This window comes from Poecilia latipinna, unplaced genomic scaffold (assembly GCF_001443285.1).
Source record: "Poecilia latipinna isolate Pla-1442-1.1 unplaced genomic scaffold, P_latipinna-1.0 Scaffold1494, whole genome shotgun sequence".
Taxonomy (NCBI): Eukaryota; Metazoa; Chordata; class Actinopteri; order Cyprinodontiformes; family Poeciliidae; genus Poecilia; species Poecilia latipinna.
Genome location: NW_015114110.1, coordinates 41,225 through 62,991, shown reverse-complemented (window position 1 = coordinate 62,991; position 21,767 = coordinate 41,225). Strand labels below are relative to the sequence as shown.

The 21,767-nt window shown below is 43.0% G+C and overlaps 1 protein-coding gene across 1 annotated transcript in view; it reads left to right on the top strand.

The window, feature by feature from the left end:
• The window catches only part of sdc3 (syndecan 3), a 58,818-nt gene that overhangs the window by 30,440 nt on the left and 6,611 nt on the right, over positions 1–21,767 (top strand). The window contains exons 2-4 of the mRNA XM_015057815.1: positions 11,698–11,791; positions 16,118–16,896; positions 19,754–19,928. Coding sequence (XP_014913301.1) covers positions 11,698–11,791; positions 16,118–16,896; positions 19,754–19,928 — 1,048 coding nt within the window. The remainder of the gene's footprint in view (positions 1–11,697; positions 11,792–16,117; positions 16,897–19,753; positions 19,929–21,767) is intronic.

Sequence of the window (21,767 nt, the reverse complement as noted above, 5' to 3'; positions counted from 1 at the left end):
TAGATGAGGCTCTAAAAAGACCTTTATTTCACAGTTGCTTCTGCTTTCTTAATTTGCTTTCCGGGATCCTGATTTTTCTCAATCGATGTTTCCCTTTTTGAAGGCCTTTCAAAATTTCTCTTTGAACTTGGGTTGCGTTGTCGTGCCATCTGCCCATTAAAAGATTATGAGAAAGTCGAGCCCCTTGGAAGCACAATAATCCTCACAACTAACCTATAATCACATTTTTTTCTTTCTTCCAACTCTTAGGCAAACAGAAATAATGGACGAATATCATTCACAAACAACCAACTGATGATAAATCATGTCATAAACCAATATCAAAGACGGAGACGTGATCCGTTTGATCCTTGTGGTTGTGGGTGTGCAGGTGTTTGCCGTTTTAATGCTGACGTCATCGTCACGGGATGGATCCTGCACATCCATCCACCTGTGCGTATGTGTTGTGCGGTGCCAGAAAACGCGAGCAGCATGACTGTGCAGAGGCTTTCTGTGCTAATCTCTGCTCAAGGTGGCAGGTGTCTTAACCAGGCCATCACCTGGTAACCTTCCCCCCCACATAAACACGCCGCCCGGCCTCTATATCTCCCTCGCATCTTGTCCTACTGTACCGTGTTAGCGCCCAGCTTGGCCGCCTGCCCAGCTGGTTGGAGAGAGACGCGAAGCAGGAAAAAAAAACAACCGAGGAGATGGAGGGAGATTAGAGGTCGTTGCTGACGGGGTCAGGGATCCACTCTGGAAAGAAAAGATGGGTGTGGAGCGAGACAAACAGTAAATAGGCTGCATGGCTTCCTGTAAGCGTTCGAGTGGCTGCGGAGGAGCTTGTGCCAAAGAGTTCAAGCGTTTCCAGGTAAAGAGATGGGCAAACTCCGTGTCTCTTATCAGCGTGGCTCAGACCGCTCTGGAGAGGAGCAGCCACAGAGACGGCTGTGAATCAGCAGCTGCTTTACGGAGCCTGTTCTCTCCTCCTACGGCGAATTAAGCTGCTGGGATGCTCGAAATATGCCCCCGCAAGCATCATTTTACCCCCCTCTTTATGCGCTTCTCTTTTCTAAACGCCCAGCCGCATGATGATTATTGTTTTAAGCAGATCTGTCAGCTGCGCCTGTGGAAAAAGTTTGACATTCAGCGCCGGCCTTCAGACAGGACGTTCGCAAGGACGCAGAATACTTTTATTGCAGCGGTAATACGGATCGGCTCTGCGCACAGGAGGCTCTAGAGACGACCTGAACAAGCTCGACACAGACTCTCAATAGGCGGACGTAAATTATTAATTTTTACACACATACTGGGAAATATTAGCTGGGAGAAAGTGGCTGAATGGGAAGGGAATTTGGGGGATCTTGTAGTAATAAAGCTGAGTCATCAGCATATTTGATTACGCACAAAAGCCAAAAGGTCTCGTGATTCCACCTTCTGTAAATATGAACATTAAATTTTAATTAGAATTTTATGAAGTTTTTTTTTTTTTTTTTTTTTTTCTGAAATGCTGCATAGTTTTTATCTTTACAAGAAATGAAACAAATTCGAATCAAGTTTTCTTGGCCTTGGTTGGTCGGAAAAAATAGATTAAGATGCACTAAATTGTATTTATACGCTTACTTTTACACATAAATGATCAGAAATGGCTTCCTATCTTTAATGAATAGGGTTTAATTTGGACCTGGCTTAACTCTTTACCTGTTCACAAAGTTTGTCTTGATGGGGATTTTAAATCATATTTCAGACACTGATGTTGACCAGTGTGAAGCCAAATCTGAATCGGAGGGTCCGGTGCTAAATGGTTCTCATAAATTCAACTTGGAGAAATGGATCTACATGCTTTGGGCTCCATAAATCTCCTGGCAGTGAAATAAACGTATATATTCATTATATCACATTGTGACTTTTGTTTCTCCTGCTGGCCGATGCGCATCAGCTCTCGGAAAGGAAATCTGCAACTTTTGCTTTCATTTGATGCAACAATTTAACGTCTCGGTTTTTAAACTGTTGAGATAAAACCATTCTTTGTGACTTCTGCGCCATCTGGGAGCCTCTTTGCTTCTGCAGTTATTTATTTTAGAAACAGACTCGCTCGCAAACTTGTGCCTCCTGTTAGTCCACTTTGCAAATCTAAGCCTTTATGCCACACAAGTCAAGAACGCACAAGAAGCGGCACAGTCAACACGAGCGCCTGGTGGGGGCCACCTGCAGTAGTGACACATTAGACATTTATATTTGTACTGAATATACAAGTATATTCAGTACAAATATAAATATAGATGGGCTTTGATTGGGGGGGGGGGGGACATTTCATCCCAGTAGCTTCAATGCAAGCGCATGTTTTTCTACAAATCAACTAGGATGAAAAACTTTGCAGTAAATCTGAGGAAAGGGTCTAGAGTGGGTGATGACTGATATTTAATATCGGTGCCTGAAGCTGTAAATGACGGATTCGTGGAATCTTGGGTTATAATAATCTTCGGGATTTTATTTTTTCTGCCTCGCCTCGTGGTGCAGGCTCATAAACCGAACAGAAACGGTTGAATTGTCACAACATTAGCTTGTAGAAACAAAGTTGAGCCCAAATTTCTTTAAAAACAGATTAATTCAGACCAACCAGGTCAAGTTTTGGACCTTAAATCACATTATTATTATGGTTAAAGATTTTATTACTGAGAAAGTGAGGAAAAGTGACAGAGTCCTAATAGCCCCACCTCGCACTTGTTGCTGCACTCTGCCAGTCAGCTACCTGAAAGAAGGCGCAAACCAAATATGGAGCATGTCCACAACGTTTTAGAAGAAGCAAACAAAAAACTTTTGTGCAAATACAGTGAAACTGGGTTAATGTTTCTCACTTATTGCACCGTGAGAATCTCATCCTGCCCCATGTCTGGTCCAGACTGATATTTGTCTGTTTTCTGTAGGGGAGGGGGGGGGGGGGGGGGATGAATGGACGTGACCTCGGTGTCTTTCACTGTCTTTGTCTCGCTTGTTTCCTTTTACTGCTGTGGCTGCAGTAAATAGAGGGATAGATAGAGGAGTCACAGATGGTGGCGGAGAGGAGAGGGAGTGTTTAAATTATTCTTCACAGCTTGAAAGCTCAAACGTGCCGTGGCAGTCAAGAAAACTCATTCCGGTGCAATCTCGCATATTAAAAACCACATTTGGTGATTATTTCTCCAATGAAGGAGAAGAATCGCCTGCGTTTTTTTTTTTTTTTTTTTTTGTAAGATTACAATACAGCCTCTCGGGTTACGGAGGTTTGCGTTTGAAGTCGATCGCGCTGAAGCTACCTTTCTGAGCGGCTGCAGCCTGGAGATCTGAGCCGAAGTTAGGCAGACCGAGCAGAAATACAAAGCAAAGAAATCATTTTTGGGTCATGCTGATCTGCCAGCTGCTCCTTTACCAGCACAAGGATTTCAGTGCTTGTGCGTCTCTGAATGCACATAAATACTGTAGCTCTGCCGCCTATTCTTATCTCACTTCCTGATATCACAGAAATAGTTGTGCGGCACAGACACCCTTATTGTTTTCCACAGACAAAACACACCTTGATCTCTCTCTCTCTCTCTCTCTCTCTCTCTCTCTCTGTGTGTCTCTATTTTCCCCCTCCTTTGATTCTTTAGTTGTGGAACAGATTGGGCCCTGTGAATAATAATAATGTGTGAAAATGTCAGCCCAGGTATGTAGTCCAGCCTCTGCAGCTGTAAAACAAGCTGACAAACACTATCTGTCTGATCAATTTTGCAGTGAAGTGCCTGATGTCAGCTTCAGATCACGTTTCCAGCCGAGTCACTGCAAATGTTGCAACGTTCCTCTGGAGGACAAACAGGAGCGTCTCAAATTAGAAAAATCAAAAAAAGTGAATTAAGCTCAGAAATTTTATCTAAAAAGTGAAACTCTCTTCACTTTTTAAATGTGATGCATTTGGAATATTGTGGTTAGTTTTGACTTTCATAAGCTGTAAGCTATAAACATAAAAATTATTTGATTGTAAACTTGATTCATAAGCAAAAAAAAAAAAAAAAAAACGATTAAATGAAACGTCATGGTCGACAAAATCATGAGACTGAAAAGCCATAAAGTCATTGCTGAAGAAGCTGTCTGTTTTATAGAGTGCCATATCCAATCCATATTAAATGAATTTAGATGGAAGGAAAAAGTGTGGTTTAAAAAAGTGGATTAAAAGCAACCGGAATAACCACAGCCTTGAAGTGATGAAGCAAATAGATCCTCTCAAAGTTCAATAAACTTTCATTTCCAGAGAATGTGTAAAACTGAAACTGGAAAGCTATTTTAAATATTCAAAATAAATAAACCAAAAAAAAGTGAAAAAGAAATAAAACGTATTATGAAGTCACCTTTCAAAACATATTAATCAATAAGCTCAGTCAAGAAAAACAGCCAAAACTGCAACATGACTTTGTAACAAAAAAAAAATTATAAACTTTCTATTGAGTCAAATGTTTGCAGCATTTGACAAAATGCTGACTTTTCAATAAAAAATAATGGGAACCATCTGTTTAGAGATTAAACAAACTACACAAACGAGCATGCCAATGGAAAACGTTGCGCTCGTTTCAGTTTACCATGCGATCAATTGATCTATTGCTCATTGTGACCGACGTACTTTAGGTCCATTTCATCCACAGCAGTTGCTGTTTTAAACTGTGGACGTTGCTGCAGCTGAAATCGGCTTTAACACTCGGCATCAGAAGAAGAATCTCTAGCGGACATGCATTACTGATACGCGACTCTAACAACAAAGGTTGATGTTGCATGTGTTACTTTTATGTATTTTTAGAAGCGCAAGTAATGTTCTCCAATAAATCTCCCCTCTGTGTGTTTATTAAACCGTGCAAGGATTCCGCCTTGTTGCTCTGTTTGGCTCAGCACCGTTCACTCTGCATGAATGGGACGTTTACAGCTGGCCTGAACAACAGACGGCAAGTACGAACCAGATGCTACCTAGTCGACGGTACAGCTGGGCTGTTGCTCATTGTTTTGAGGCCTAGCGTAAAGTTTCCGCAGCCTGTGATGATTTAGTGAGTCATGTTGTTGGTTCATTCAAGTCAAAGTCAGAACAATGAGTTGTCTGGACATTCAGGACGAGCTTTATAGAGATTCTTCCTGCATTTTCCACTTGGGACAGTCTTCCAAAAGTGTCTGCTTTAATGACTTTATCATTGTTCTTGACAGGCCAGGAAATGGTGCTGACCTTAACCGTTGTCAAGAGGAAGATTAGAGAAATCAGAGTCAACAATTTGGACGAACTGAAGAAAGGAAAAACGAGCTTTCGCAACACCTCAACAGAATCACAAGATGATCACCTCACTGCCACAAGATGAGCAAAATGAGCCCTGACCAGACAGCTTCTCTCTTCACGGAAAAAATCTAAACATAATTAGAAATTCCAAGATCCCCAGATTGTTTTAAAACCGACTCCAGCTGGCACCGCACGCCTTACAGTGGCGCTGCCTCAAACGACGCCAAAAAAAAAGCGGGATTGCATCCATCCACTCCCCCAAATCCATCTGAATACGGTTGTCATCTTACAGTCTCCTTTTATAACCAGTGGGGAAGAAAAGGCAGCAGCAGCAGAGGGAAAATCGAGGGCAACGTTGGGATGATTTTGGCCCTGGGTTATAAGGAGCTCGTCGAGTCTTGTTGCGGTTAGTTAGCTTTGAGGGCCCAGGCTGAATGTGGCAGCCTCTGCAGGCCTAGGAAGAGGGGGGCCGGGGGGAATGCTGAGCTGGAGCCCCTGAATTTCACATCTGATTGTAAATATATGACGAGCAAAACCTGTGATTACTCCCATGCAGACACTCACACACGCACACACACACACACACACTGTAATTACATACAGTGACGCACCCCTGCCCACCATGCCATGAGTTCACACATACTGACGCATAAATTAAACATGTCCATGCACAGACTGTGATTATAATTTACTATTAACTGTTGAGATAAACATAGACGCAGCAAACTCTAGCTATAGCTGCAGTCGGTCCTAGAGGGGACTTGAGCATTAAATGGGGCCCCCAGGGTTGAGCTGCGGAGCCGCTTTGTGGGCGGGGTGTGTTTATTTAACCGTGCGCGTGTTTTGTTTTTTTTGTTTGTTTTTTTTTATTTGGAGTCACGCTGAATTTAGTGGGCTACCCTTGAGATAAGAAACGGAGTTTAAGATGAAAGGAAAACGGGGCGAGGACAGAGATACGCTGGCACGGAGTCTGCGGATCCAAGGAGAAGGCGAAAGGAGGCCTGGGGGGCAGGAACGGGCAGAAAGTGAGGGGGTGGGGGACCCGGAAGCGAAGCTATGGTGTTATTTTTCTTTTTAGGTTGTTTATTTGATGTTGCATAACACCTTTTTTCTTGTGTGGTTAATACTCCTATATATATATGTGTGAGAGAGAGTGTCTGCTGCTCCGCTTGTGTGCGTCTGCTAGCTTCTCACGGGAAGATGGGGAAATTCTGTGAAAGGCAAAGGTTGCCCATAGCAACGGTCTTCATTGTAAAACCTTGGAATACGGCGCTCACGCGCGAGCGCACACTGTCCCGCGCCGTGCTCGCTCGCACCGAGACGTCTTTTCACCGTTTTTCTGCACTTTTTCAGGATCTGACGTCAGCGGACCGCCACACACAAACACACACACACACACACACGCAAACTCACTCTCAGCCTTCATGCTCTGTCCGCGCGCCAAACAACTCCAAGTCAATTTCATTTTCATGAGGTACATATAGCGTCTCATCTTTACCTCACGCTGCGATGTGATGGACTGAGATGCTCGGGTTTCCAGATTCCATTATGCTTTTATTGGCTTTTAAGGGCATCGAGTTTCCTATGTCTGGAGCCGGGGAGGAGCTTGTGCGTGCGTGCGTGCGTGCGTGCGTGTGTGTGTGTGTGTATTGGTACAATTAGTATCACACAGGCTGGAGAAAACAGCTCTGTGGGGCCTCAGGATGGGCTTAAGATTGCTGAGGAGATAAGTTTGCTATGGTCAGATTTATAGGCTTTTTTCCCCCCTTTTTTTTCTCAATACCTGCAGCAAAAACTGAGACTTCAGATTTGTCTTTTTCAGTTCTGGAGCAATGTACCACTTAATGTTTACTGAGATAGATCTGGGATGAGCGTTTCCAGATTACAGTAGCAGGAAACAAAAGTGATCATACTCGTCATGTCTTATTCTGTGTTACACTCCATATATTATCCAGCTCTAATGTAAAACTGAACATATTCATGTGAAGCTGTAAGTACAGAAAAAGGAGAATCTGGAGGGAATCAACTCACATGGACTCACAGTTTTCAGATTTGTAAAAAAAAATTTATAAGACTTTCCTTCATGTGTCTTATTATCTAATTCAACAGCATATTTCACACCAAAATTTCACACAATGCCACGTTAAGTCCCGCATCTGCACCATGTCACACAGCTCGTGGTTTCCTGCCGGACATTTTGGGAATTCATTACAGTCATTTCATTTGATTTCGGAGCACACGGAGACCAAAGAACAAGCGAGGAACGGACGTCAGCTCGACCGCAACGCAGAACTTCCCACTGCCAGCACAGTTCCTCCTGTGTTCAAAGTGTGAATCAGCCAAGATTTGGAGGCAAGCTGAGGATAATGCATTCAAAGATGAAAGAAAAACGGTGGTGAGGCTGATCGCTTGTTCAGCTGCATTCTTCAAACAGAATAGCTCTTTTCTAACCACGGACTTCTTATGTAAAATGGGCATGGCTTTTTTTTCTTTCTTTTTTTTTTGATGTAACACATTGTTTTGTGGATTACAATTTAGGAGCTTAAAGTACATTATTTTCTTATTTTTTTTAGGAGCCAGGTAGGCGATCATTTGTGCATTTAAACTGATGCACAAATGACAGAAATGAAAGTCCTCTGATGGACTGTTTGGACCACTATTGAGCTGATCAAAAAGCTGATTAAATCAAGTTTCAAAATACATTTGGACTGTACAAGGTTTTCCCCCATGAAAACTTGCCAAGCCTGGTGGTTGGGCACGAGGGCGGTCATTCATCCAGAGGCCAGTCTTGGTTTTTCAGTTAAAAAATGTTCAAAGTTGACAGGAAATTTGAAAATATCACGTGATAATTATGTCCTTCTGAAAGATTGGAAGATCAACACCTGAATACCAACAATAAAGTCTTAAAAAATGCAAGCATTAAAAAAAAAAAAACTTAAGTAAATAAGCAGTGCTTAGCCTGGAGGGGCCACAAGTAAAGCCTGGTGGCCCGCCAGGCTTATAAAACACTGGGGGAAACCCTGACTGTATGTATCTTTTACTGACTAAAGATGAAGTTTGATCATGAATTAAACTGGTGAACGAGGCTTAGAGTCTGACATCGGAACAAGTCGGGGTGTGTTTTAACGCTTTGCGATAAAATAACATGAAGTACTTTAAGTGCTGTTGGAGCCATTATCTGGTAACTGTTAGATTTCCCCTTTATTTAAAGGACTTTGATAAGTTGCACCTTGTTTCCAGTTTTACACGTTAGCTATATCTGAAAGTCCTTATAAGCGTTCAAAACCTAACCTGAAGTCCAAGAGGTTTTAAAATTTGGGAGTAACTACAGTAAGTGTACTCTATAATTCAACAGCTTGTAGAAAAAAAAGCACCTTTAGCAGAAATAGCTTGAAGTAGTTGTTTTCTGTAGGATTTTTATCTGCAACACCACTTTGAATGCAGACTGCAGCTTTGTTCCGATTCATTCGGTTTTGCAGAAAAGATTATTTTTGCTTGTTGTCAGGTCTGCTCTCCAGACACTCTGCTGTAAATCTGGGCTAGCCAGACTACATCATGGCCTCTCCGGCGTTGTGCTCCACAGTTTGTTTCGGATTTGCCTGCTAAAGGACGTTGTTTCTTCTTCAGTTGAAACTCACTCCTGCGTCTAAAGAGGCGCTCACACTTTCTGATGATCAGTTTCGTTTCATTACCAGCATCTGGCTAGAATCCGAGGGAAGCGGCAGAAAGGGTGTACTTTCTTTTTCCTTTGTGCTGCAGATTGCAGACTTTGCTCACAGTGTTTGTCTTCCATGAGAAAGTTAGCACCCTGACATTATTCTGAAAACATTTGAGGTAGAAAATAAAACACATTCACAGTTAATCTACCAACCTTTACAGTACGGATGAAAAACACAGGCGTTTTCCTTGTTCAAAGTTAATTTAAAAGTTTTGATTCGGAAAGTTTGAAAGCCGGGACAATCCTCATTTCCATAAAGCTCCTCTCTGCAAACTCAGCACTACAAGAACACGTTCACGGGGATAATAAATAAGAAGATGCATGAGTTTAACTCTTTTGTAATTATAATTGCACTGTTTTCCGTGTTCGAAGAAAAATGTATAGAAAATTTGTTTTTTTTTGTGTGTTTTTTAAAGCTTTTGGGTATAACAGAAGCGAGGAGGTGCTTCGGCAGAGTTCAAGTGCTCGAAAGCTGCAGTTCAGAGCGATTTGACGGCAAACGCCTCCCTGCATACCGATACGAATCTGCTAAAGACGATCTTTTCGACGCCGAAAACAACCGCGATAAAGCCGTCTCGACGGGGACAGCTACGTTTTCCTGCCATGCGAGGTTTCTCTTTTGCACCGCGGCGCGTATTGTGACAAAGTGCACGCATTGCGGCGGCCGTATCAGTTGACCCGCTGTGATGAGAAAAGCCTCTGAGCGCTGAAGGGTGTGTTAAATATCGCAGGGATCTGGGATTAAGGTCATGAGAAAGAGAGGGAGATGAATGAGGATGGAGGGAGGAGGGGATCGACCTCGCAGTGTTTGGAAATACGAGGTCGTTCGCTTTAGAGATCCGGCTATCTGAGCGATCCTCGATTACCCCCTGAATGACCCCCGGCAGGGCTCCAGCTTCGCCCCCATCGGCTCCCGACAAACAAACCTGGATTAAGGTGGAGAGGGGCAGGAGGTGCAGGGGATTCGGTGAAATGATTCGGACTGAATGTAATCTCCAATGTACAGCAGGTTTTTTTTTTTTCTACCATCGACAAAGCAAAGAATATGTCATGTTTTCCAGCTTATGAAGTAAAAACATCTGTTGGTTTTTAGTTTGCCGGCTTGATAAATTGATATGAAATTGTACATTTTTCTTTTGACAGATTGCCTTTAAATTTTGTTGCTAAAAATAATCCAGTTATTTTAGCAATAAATAATCTTTTATCATTACATTAGACACCCTCGTGTTGGACACTTTTAGTGCTGAACAGTCCCTGTTTTTGTATCTACTGTGAAGGAGCTAAAGACTCTCATCTTGCTCAATTAGTTGGTTGATTAACTTATTGATTATCTGTGTAGCAAGAAAATATGTCTCATACGTTGGTCTTGTTGCTGCTGTTCCCCATTTTAAAGGAAATTACTGCAAGCACAGCCATTTTCCCCTCCAAACACCCTCGCAAATCTTTTTTATGCATATTTCAGGTCAGCCAGTCCTTTTTTTTTATTTAGCCCAGAAAATATGTTGAACACTGACCTTTTTTATCCCATTGGAAATTAGCCCCATTAGATCAGCCCCAACAAACTATAAGCCGCATTCAGACACCATTATTTCATCTCGGCATGCCCAAAATAGACAATTTTTATTTTATTTTTTTAATGTTTTGCTTGTAGGGACCTTTTCATACCTGCTCAAAAAATGTAGGATTAGGATTAATTTTCAATATTCTACCCAAAGGTTCCTGTTAGAAAATTTGCAATAACTACCAGCAGGAGATCACTTAGAGTTTTTTTTTATTTTTACTTTAATTAGGTGTCATAAGCTCTCATCTTGACCAAGTCGTTAAAATTTAAAATCAATTAAATTGTATGTGTGAGATTTAAGCAATTTTATGACTACAAATCTGGAAATAATGACCTGTAACAAACATATATGCAGTTATTTGGTAAATGAGAATAGAAAAGTTTGAGTGAAATAAGCTTAGATTTGAACAAAACGGTGTTATGTTGGTATGAAAAGGAGTTTAAAATAAAAAAAGGGGCAAATTGATCAATGCATTTCCAGACTAAAATACAGAATTATTCCCAGAAAATATTCTTTCTGTAAACAAATTTTTAAATGAATTTGAACATTATGCTAAAAGTACCAGTAGCTTCGAGCCAGATTTCTCTGGCGACTTTGTGTGGATTCTGATAATGCACAGTTCAGAAATGTTCAATGTTGCAATTTGACAGAAAACAAATCCTGCATTCTCTAACATTTTACCCTCTAAAAGAAATTAATTCAAAACATCCCCCCCCACACCCCATTAATGTATATTGAAAAATTGCCAACCTCAGAAGTTAATTGCAGTCCTATCCTTTGGTGCTTTGCAGTCTGAGCATCACTTACAAGCAGAGACTAACTAACCCCCCCCCCACTGCCCTCCTTCCCTTCCCCCCCCCCAGAAAAAGCTTTGATGTTTCCCTGCCAGAATCCCAGCTTTAGATCAACTCATTAACTATGCTCCTCCAGAGAGCCACAGACTGACAGATGTTGCCCCGTCCAGCATAATGCAGCCCGCACCTCCTCTCAGACAGCTGCACACGTCTGTGTGTGTGTGTGTGTGTGTGTGTGTGTGTGTGGACGCAATCTGCCAGAGTGGTTCCTCTTTCGAGTGAACCGACGAGCGGCTTGGCCCTCCGTGACGAACAGCTCTAATCTTTGCCATTTGCACCTCTCTCTCTCTCTCTCTCTCTCTGTCCCTCCGACAGGCGCAGAAGTGGTCTCAACCCGCCGATGACGAAGGCTCGACGAGAGATGACTTTTACGATGACGAGGACCTCTACTCGGGCTCCGGCTCCGGCTGTAAGTGTGTCTGTGTTGGTGTTGTTGTTGCGAGTGACGGGTTACGCACTCGCGCCCTGGCTCTTTCAAACCCCGACAGCTGCCTCGTTTCAATCTGCTGACCCCCGAAGCCTCCAGCCCACCCTCTGCCCCCAAACCAAACTGGTCCACACAGACAGGCCTCCTCATGAACATGCATTCATTCCTCTTGAACTGTTTCACATTCAAATGCTGTGTATTTATGGAGATTTTATGTGATAAAAGCAACACAAAGTAGCGCATAATTGTGAAGATTAAAGGGAATTCTGCTTTTGATCAACTCGATTGGCTTTAGAAGTCGCCTAATTAGTAATTAATGTCCAGTCATGCTTTATGTAGAGGGAGAGAAAAAAAAAAACTTGACAGACCAGCGGAGGGGTCGGGGTGTTTGGGTACCTGTTAATGAGGATAATAAACGCTGCCCAGGATTGTTCTGCTTCAGTTCTGTGCAACCAGCTGCAAATATTTGCGAATATTTGTTTCTGATCCTAAATAAGAAAGGCAGCTCTCAAAAGATCATAAAACTACACAAAAGAAGTGTTGATTTAAAAGAAAAATGGCTGTTCCTAAGATTTTTATTGAAAAGTTAAGTTAGAAAACAACAAACATAAAACTCAGACCCGTCTTATAGGAGCTGAGCAGTTTTGTTTCCACGTTCCCACTGGTAAACTGAAACTCTTTTGAGATTGGAAAGCCTCCTTGCCATCACCCTAATCTTTGGCTCTCTCCTCAGATTACATGTCAGTTTTAAGACAGGACTCTCGCTGGGTCACTCCAACATAGTGCAACGAACCATGTTGGTCAAATTAAAAGAACCTTAAAAACCCAAATCTGCTAGAAATATGAATAGTTTCTGGGCTTTTGCAAAGATGCAAACGCAGATGTCATTTAGAGGATTTTCAAAAAGGGTGTCTGTCAGTCCAAAATGGAGTGGAGAGATCATTTACTCTTCCTCTGCAGCCTGGAAGTAAAAGACTGACGGACCAATAGTGTTTTTTGAATCGATAATTGGCGACTGTTGATGTAAGAAAGATGGAATAATGTTTTGGCCAGATTAGAAAAAAACTGAATTTGGCAAACTAAACCTAACAATCCCAATCATCCCACAATGGTAGCGGCATCATGTGTCGAGGATGCTTTTCTTAAGAAAATCTGTTAAAGGCTACAAAAGACTTCAGATTGGGTCAGAGGTTCACATCCCAGCAAGACAAAAACACTAAACCTGCAGAGTTATAATAAAAATCAAAACTCATTCACAGACTCTTCGGCTAGCCAGACGTTCTCCTTCTAGTCAGATTGAGTTTGACCTGTTTTGAAAAGAAGAATAGAGAGAAATGACAGTCTTTAGATGTGCAAAGCTGGGTGAGACATACCCCGAAGGACCTGCAGTTGTAGCTACAGCACAAGCTGCTTCTACAAGATATCGACTCAGGGGGGCTGAATACAAATGCACCGCACCCTTCCCGACGAAACGTGGTCCTGCTTTTGATCCTAACGTGGAAAAAAATTTGAAGTTCTTTCACGGATGTTTGTCTCATCAACTGGGTTGGATGCAGGAGGTGGGAAAACAAAAAAACTCAAACAACCACTGACCCGGGGTCGATTCCCAGAGATCTTCTTTGCTCTAATCAGATTACAGTCCACACAGATTAGACAATCACACGCAACTATCTGGCAGCGCGCGCCGTCCCCAGCCCTGCGTGTTTGGGGAATTACCTGCTTAACGTAAATCACGTCGGTGTAACTCAGCCCGATTTTCTGATCTGGCTTTCGAAGCTTCTTCTTCGTATCGAGCGTGACTCATTGAGGGCCGCCCTCAGTTAAGGCACTGCGCTGGCGGGTGAGCGTGAAATAAATTACAATTCGGGGCAGTGGAGAATGGCAGAGGCAACCCCCCGCGGTTGAAACAGCAGCCCGGCAAATTGCTTTATCTAAAACCGTGATATAGAGTTGAACCTTTCCAAAGAACAGGGTTCGCTTTTAACAGACAGAAGCGCGTTTAATGTCTGCCTCTGCTGCTTCAGTGGAGGTATTTTGTGGCTTCTGATACATTAAACATAAGACGCATTGTCGGAGTCCGTTTTCCGATATCCTCTGCAGCTCCTCTGACAGCCTTCGTGTCTTTGTGTCTGCAAATTCAATTTGCTTCTCTTTCAACCCAAGGAGCTTCACTGCTATAACCGAATGAAAGGCGGAGTAATGGCATTATGAGCCACAGCTCTGCTCATCTCCTCTCCTTCTGAAAATGCACTTTATGTATATAAGCGGCGTACGCCGCGGTAACTCTCTTTAGAGCTCTCCGTCCGCACCAGCTGACCCAAAACAAATGTTTTCAGCAACGAAACCTCATCCTTTTTAGTTACTCATCAGGACGACAAAAAGAAAGTTTGGAGATTTCAATCTATTTCTCTGCAGCTTTTCTACCCCGGCTGAACTTACTGTAGTCGATCCAATTTGCACTCTGTTCACTTGCTCCTGACAGGCAGCTAAATAATGTGGGGGAAACAATGACACTGGGGCTGTGATTGCTGTGTCAAAGTCATCATTTTACTCTTAAGTGATTCGACAACACAAACACCTCCCTGTAGTGCTCGCGCCATTAAGTGCAGCGACGCTTTAAACAACCGAAAGCAGAAAGGCAAACGCACTTCTGTTGATAAAAACGTGCCTATGAAAAGTATCCCACCCCCCCTCTTGGATGTTTTGCCCCTCTGGTTGCTTTTTATTTTCAAAAAATAAAAAAGTGCTCTCGTATGTAGATTTTGTGGGGGTTATGAGAAGGCGATGTGACTCGGGAACTGAAACCGTATGCAATGTCGGAGATGTATTAGGCGCAGCTGTTGATTCGATTTTTTTTTTTAAAGCTTGCTTGCACTCGAAACCTGTGGCAAATTTCATTTTCATTTTTATCCAAAATGTGTTCAATTTGAGATGCAAACACAGCAGCCTTTACAGTTATTTGCAAACTGAATAAAAAGCTTTAAAATAAATGCTTGTTATGGAAACTACTAAGTGAGGCATGGCCTTAAATGTCTCACTTAGTGGCGTAATAATAATAATAAAATATGAATTTACTTTCTAGATCTTTACACATCTATCCTAGGAATGTTTGGAAAAACTATTTACGCCCTTACAGATTTTTGTTGCTTTTCCTTTCCTGCCACACTCACTTGTTTCAGATTTTGAAATAATACCTGACAAATACAGCATGGAGAAATCAAAAAAGTTTCCAAACGATTGTTTTAAGAGAAAAAGATGCTCTAAACTAATCTGACCCTTTTATAAATGAAGTAAATGCAACAACTTCCATCAAGCTTTTGAGGTAATCCATCTTTTACAATCCACATGGAGCAATTTTAGCACACTCTGTTTTGCAAAATGTTATTTATTCAGTCACATTTGGACGACATTTAAGTATAAATGATCTTTGTGCGGACTTTGGCCTTTGAAACCATTTGTTTTATTTATTTTGAGCTGTTGAAAGTTGGACTTTCTGGGTCCCTTACCAGATGAAACGGGAATCACGCCTTCCTAAAAGTTTCACTTTTTTTTGTCTTTAGTCAACTGAATATTTCTCTAAAAGTCCCGGGGATAATCAAGGATGTTGTATTTTGGCAAAAGTGAATCTTTGTGTTTTTGTTTGGTCAGCAGCAGTGGTCTTCTCTCCTACGAAGCTCTGACGATGGAGATGAGTTTTTCCCCCATCTCTGTCGGGTTTTGTTTTGATTGAAGCAGAACGTTGTGTCTCGTCTTGGCCATTCGACTTGGCCAAGACACAACAAAGCACAGATCCTCCAAACTCCCGTGTTATCTCAAAGACGTTGGTGATGTGCTACCAGAAACTGATTTACTTACATAACGCATTCCTCCCTCATCAAATAAATGGGATAATCTTGAGAAAATGTTCTGTAAATCATCATATTATGTCTGGAAATGTTAGTAAAGTACAACAAAATTGTTCTTTTTAAAAGAAAATAGAAAAAACTCCCTAAACTTCCTGACATTTTTTGGATTGATGCTTTTATTTTGACATTTACCAGTGTCACCGTGTCATTTTCTGAGTTTTTACATCCATAGTTCCCAAGTCACTATGTTTCAGACAAGAAGTGAGAATAAAAGATGTGTGTCTGTAAAGTACGAGAGAAGCAAAATGTTTTTTTAAACTTTAAATGACAGGAATATTTGATTTCTGAGGTTATATTTCAAATTTACATCCAGCTGCTTCCCTCCATAAACCTGAGTAGAGGAAGTGGTTTCATTTGCATGTCTGTCACTAATTCTCTTATTTCCTCTTTTCTCCTCGTCTAGCCTCTGACATCGGCGTGAGGCCGACGACGTCTGGCGTGACCTTCACCACGGAGGAGCCCATCCTCTTCTCCACCACCCAGGCGACAAGCCCCGCCCCCTCAGCCTCACCTGCGGCCGAGCCCAGCCCCAGCCCGGAGGACGTCATCTCCACCTTGTTCCCCACCGAGGCCGACGGCGAGAGCGGCATCTACGTGGAGATGGAGAAGGAGAGGGAAAAAGAGAGGGAGCAGGAGAGAGAGAGACAGGAAAGGGAAAGAGAAAGAGAGCGAATCAGAGAGATGGAAAGAGAGAGGGAGAGGGAGAGAGAGCGGGAGAGGGAGAGGGAGCGGGAGAGAGAGAGGGAGAGGCAGAGAGAGCGGGAGCTGGAGAGGCAGAGGGAGCTGGAGCAAATCCGGGCGGCTCAGACCACCGCCGCCCCCCGCTCCCCCGCCGTCTTCCCCGCGTCCACCACCGGCCTGACGACCAGCGCCGTGGAGAGCGCAGCGCCCTCTGCTGGCTCGGACGACCTGCTCGGCCCGGGCGAAGACGAGGAGGACGTGTACCTGTCTCCGGAGCCCACCCCGTTTTCCCCCGACGCGGAAACCACCCCAGATTACGATTACGACACGCCCACCACGGCGGAGACCACGCCCGAGCCCACCACGGCCGCACCCACCACCACAGCTGCGACCACCGCCAAGACCAGAGTCCCCTTCAGGCCCCGGGTCCCGGCGTCGAGGACCACCCAGGGCGTCCCGACGGAGAGAACGACCCGCCCACAGCCGCCCGCAACCACACAGGTGGGGAAAAGTTCAGATTAATCATCTGGATTGCAGTCGCGCTACCAAAAAATGTTCAACTCTTCCGTTTTGTCAGATTACAGCCACTAATTTTTTGCTTCATTTATATTTTGTTTTGCCTCCAACATAAAGTGGTTCATAAATGTGTAAAGAAAAGGACTCATCTGTTCAGATTTATATTTTACAAATATAAATATGTATATTTTAAGTTCAGTATAGACTCTAGAGTTTACACTGAACAACAGACATTACTGCCAGTTTGAAGGAGAAAAATGTAATTTTTCAGAATTATTTTACTTAAATAACTACAAGTGGTAGTTATTTAATAACCTATAATTGTGTGGCTGCTATTACTGGTGAGTAACGGTCCCAATGTAACACCTTCAGTTATATTCTTATCAAAATCTTGTCAGAAAACATATTTATTCTTAGACTTTAACTATCACTTAATGTTCTAATTAGAAACTAATAAACTTTCGTAGGATTTGGACATTGCATTTTATTGGCTAGTTTTTTGATATGTATATGTATAATATGTGCTCCAAAACTCAGTTTTTACGGTGCAGAGTTAAAGCATGCAGTAAAACATCCGTTCTCCCCTAAATGATGCTGCTTTTCACGTTCCTGCTCGTGCATCTGGCCGCTGTGGGTTCACTTTACAGCTTCTGGATCTGTTAATCGGTGCCTCTAATGTAATGAGAGCTCAACAGTGGTTGCATTGGTGCGGCTTGATGAGCTGGGTGGGAGGATTACGAAGGCGGAAAATGCAACCGCAACTCCAGTCTGAGGACGTTCAAATTACCAAAGTGTCAGTCGGGGCTGTGCAGGCTGCTGGTTTCAGTGATTACCAACCCTTATCATTCTCTTCGCTCTCCTGGGAGTGAGCCACGCTGGAGGAACATTTCTGATCACTGATAAATGGCAGCAAAAGTCTCAAAATGCAGAAAAACAGAAGCCGAACGCAGATATTTCTGCAAACGGCCGGCAGAAGGTTAAAGTGACTTAATAAGTCAGCTGACAATGGCAGGATCGGAGCAGAGATCTGACAACCAACAGCTGAACTTTGCGGAGCGAGTAAAGGGCAAATGAAACGACTAACGAGCAAACCTGATCGTGGAAATGAAGCGGGAAAAACCGTCAAATCCATATAGAAACGCAGACGTTTCGGACCGTTTCAAGATGTACGTCAATTAATTGTTCCACCGTTAATCTTACTCCACAATAACCGTTTCCCAAATCTAAGCAAACCATGAAGCCAAGTTTATCCCTGCTTAAACTCAAGCTGTTCCTCTGGCTGTTTATTACCTCAAAGCTGAGTCATGATCAACAGTTACATTAACTGCGTGCTGCAGCCTCAACATGTTTGCATTTCTTTTCAGATTCTGTAGTTGAAGTATGATTTGTAGTGTAATATATCATTTTGTATATGCCTCACCGTGCCTATATGCACTCACATCCCACCTGATGCTAATGTTGGCTAAGCTCTGTACTGGTGGCGACATCATTCTGTCAGTCGTATAATCCCCTGGAGGAGATGGTGATGGCACTTTTGAACATCGTAAAAACTTCTTCTTGGTGACACCAAGTTTTTTTCTTTCAGCTACTTGTGAGGTAGCTATAAAGAAATGGGCTAATGATACTTTTTCAGCCGAGAAGAGAATAATTGCTGGCACATTTGCCCATCTTTGACAACAAGTTTCTTAATTCTGTCGCTGGAGACGTCAAAGATTCGCCTGCAGTGGAGCAAAAAGTACGCTGAAAATGCGTTTGTTTAGCCAACAGATTAGCGCGTAGTTTTTATTGGAATTGAACTTTTGTAATAAAATATGCATCTGAAAACACTGTGTACTGTGACTCTGACTGGCAAATCAGAGTCAAAGTACACTGGCCAATCCTGTTGCCTAGTCAAAGTCCAGACTGTGGCAGAACTTGAAAAGAGATGCTCACAGACTCCCCATATCAAATCTGACTCCAATGTTTCACCAAGAAAAAAATGGGTAAAATATCGAGTCTCCATGTTCATGCAAAAGACAGTGTTTTTACTTCTCCTCCTACTGCAAAATGATGTGCTTCTCTGTGTTACTCTACCATCTAAAATAAATAATACACTGGAGTTTGTAGGCTATGACATAGCAAAATGTAAATAAAAAAAAAGCAATATTTTTGCGAGGCTCTGTGTGCAACCATGTAGAGTCACTAGGAATGCACACAGCAGTAGGAGTGTGTGAGTTTTTGATTGACAAAAAGCCCCGCAGTGCTAATGGTTGTAGTGATAGATGAACATGTGGCTCATTTATAAGTGTCAGAAGATAATTTATCCAGATCAGGCTTTGGGTAAACAGCCAATATCTGTTAATGAGATCTCTTCATTGGTTTTGACAGTGATCAAATAGCCCTTATCTCTGGCTCTTATTGAGCCATTTCCCAGTGAACATCATTAGATCAAGTTTAAGAACAAGCGACGGATTCAAAGCGGTTTTGATCTGCGTTTCTGTAGCTCACGCCGTGCAAAGATCTGACCTTCTGCCTGCGTGCAGAGCACCGCCGTTCCTCCGATTCAATCTGTTCGTTTCCAGCGGCACCGCGCATTCGTACTTGACGGCTTCTCCGCGTCGCGATTAAGCTGCCACGTTCTATGAAGTGTGCGTGTATTTGTTTGACGACGAGCCACTTTTCCTCCTGCCTGTTCGAGACACACAGGGACTCTTTGTTTGCAAATGCCAGCGTGTGTCATGGAAAAAACTCTCTCTGGGCTCGCTGCGGATCGGTTATCCGGGCAGCGACTCTGCGGAACGAATTTAATTGCATCAAAATCAAAATGTCCTGTTAAGGTTTTCCTTCTCTGTCTTCGACTTAGGAGGGAAACAACGAGGTGGGCGCCGCAGGCCCGACCGGAGACTCGGAGATCAGAAAGGAGGGCAGGAATAATCTCGACTCACTGCCCGACTTCAGCGGGAACACGGTTGACAGTGGCAGCTCTGCTGCCCAGCTGCCACAGAAGAACATCCTGGAGAGGAAAGAGGTCCTAATAGGTGAGTAAGGGATAAATCACCTGTTTTAGAAGAGCGGAAAACATTCCCACGTTGCCTCCTGGATTCTTTTTTTTCTGCTTCTTTCCGGGGGGGGGGGCTGCTAAGATGAACTAGCATTACCGTAACTTTCACATAGATCAGATTGATCACCATGCTGCTTAACCCTATTTGATCCACTGAGAACAAGAAATTCTCCCATTGGGTTCGGCGACCTCTTTTCATCCCCCCCGCCCCCACTGTTTTTCTCACCTTCTTTTTCCTTTGGGCAAATCTAATTTCTTTCCAAGCGTCCCCACTTTTTCTTTTTTTCTTTTTTCACTTCTTCTTACCCCAAAAGAGCTGCTGTAGAAAATGAGAGAGCAGCCATCTTGCCTGACCTGACCGGCTCTCTGTCTCTCCTTCAGCTCTTCTGATTGGTGGACTGCTGGCGGTGGTTTTTGCTGATTTCCTGGTCGTTGGTAAAGAGCAGGAGGCAACAGATTTTAGATTAGACTGTGTGCTAGACGTAGAGCTGTGTTTCTGATTAGTTTTCTGCCTTTTCTGTGGTGAAAGAGAAATTGATGCTGCTTTATCTGGGCACGTCCATCTTGTCGGGACTTGTTCCTGAGACGGTCTGGGTGGCACCGCTGAAACTTATTGCTCCAACTAATGAAATCCAGGCTGGTTCCACGTTGCCGTTTAAAATAAGGCGCAGTTATTACAGCTTGGGAGCTCAGTGGATAAATTAGTGCTGCGGTGGTCTCATGTTCAGCTTTAGCCAAAGTTTGGATTAAAAACCACAAAATGTTTCACTCCAGAAATGGATAAATGTCTCTATATTTGTAGGATAAATATTTAATTTAAATGGCCTCTGTTTTAACATCAGCAGCAAAGTTAGAGTTGAATTATTCTCCATCTGGTCAGAACATCTCATTCGCACTCCTGCTTTTAAAAAGAACTCGGAGCACAAGTCAGGATTTCTATGAAATAAAAAGTTAATTTATATAACACTTTTTACAGAAAAGAATCACAAAGTGCTTCAAGGAATAAAACATCATGGCAAAATGATTCAACTAACACAAACGAATGAAATTACTGAAAAGAGACGGATAGAAACAAACACGGCAAGGAAACTATGGAAAACAATCATAGCGCAGCTCTATTGGAATGTTTTTATTAATAAAAGGGCCTTCAGGTGTTTGTCTTTTTCCATAATAAGATAATAATAGTGTTTATGCGGCGAACAGACGCAGGATGTTCGTTCCTCAGGCCCGAGAGCATCGATTCTCATACGTCAAATATCTAGTGCGTGGGACAGGCAGTGACCTTTGACCTGTTGATGTTAGTTTCAGCAGAGCAAATGCACAGGAGCTCGGCCATCTAAGCAGGATTCAGATGTATACATACACCCACGTTAATACTTGACCCTTAGCAAGCTCCACTTTAACCGCAACCTTTCTGTTGCTACCAAAGAAGCTCGCGGTGTAATTTTGATAGCTGACCGCTTCTCCTCACTGGTAGAGTTTATTTAAACTGGTTGGTTTCCAGGCACTGACGATGCTTTGACGCATGATCCACAAACTGTCAGCGTGGCGTAGGTCAGAAGTGTAACGCCGGCCCGCTTCATCCATTCATAAACAAGTTTTGATGCGTTTGGGATTGTTGTCCCGTGGGACTGTTTACGTTTTTCTCGTTAGTGTCTGACGGTAAATGGGTTAGCATGTTTGACAACAACACAAGAACCACCAAACACTCAAACCCGTCATAACCCCAGCTCAAGAGTCGGAGTGTTAGCTTCCCAAAAGGAGAGGCCCAAAGTCAGAGGAGTCTTAAGAACCACAGAGGGTTTTCGTCAAAAGA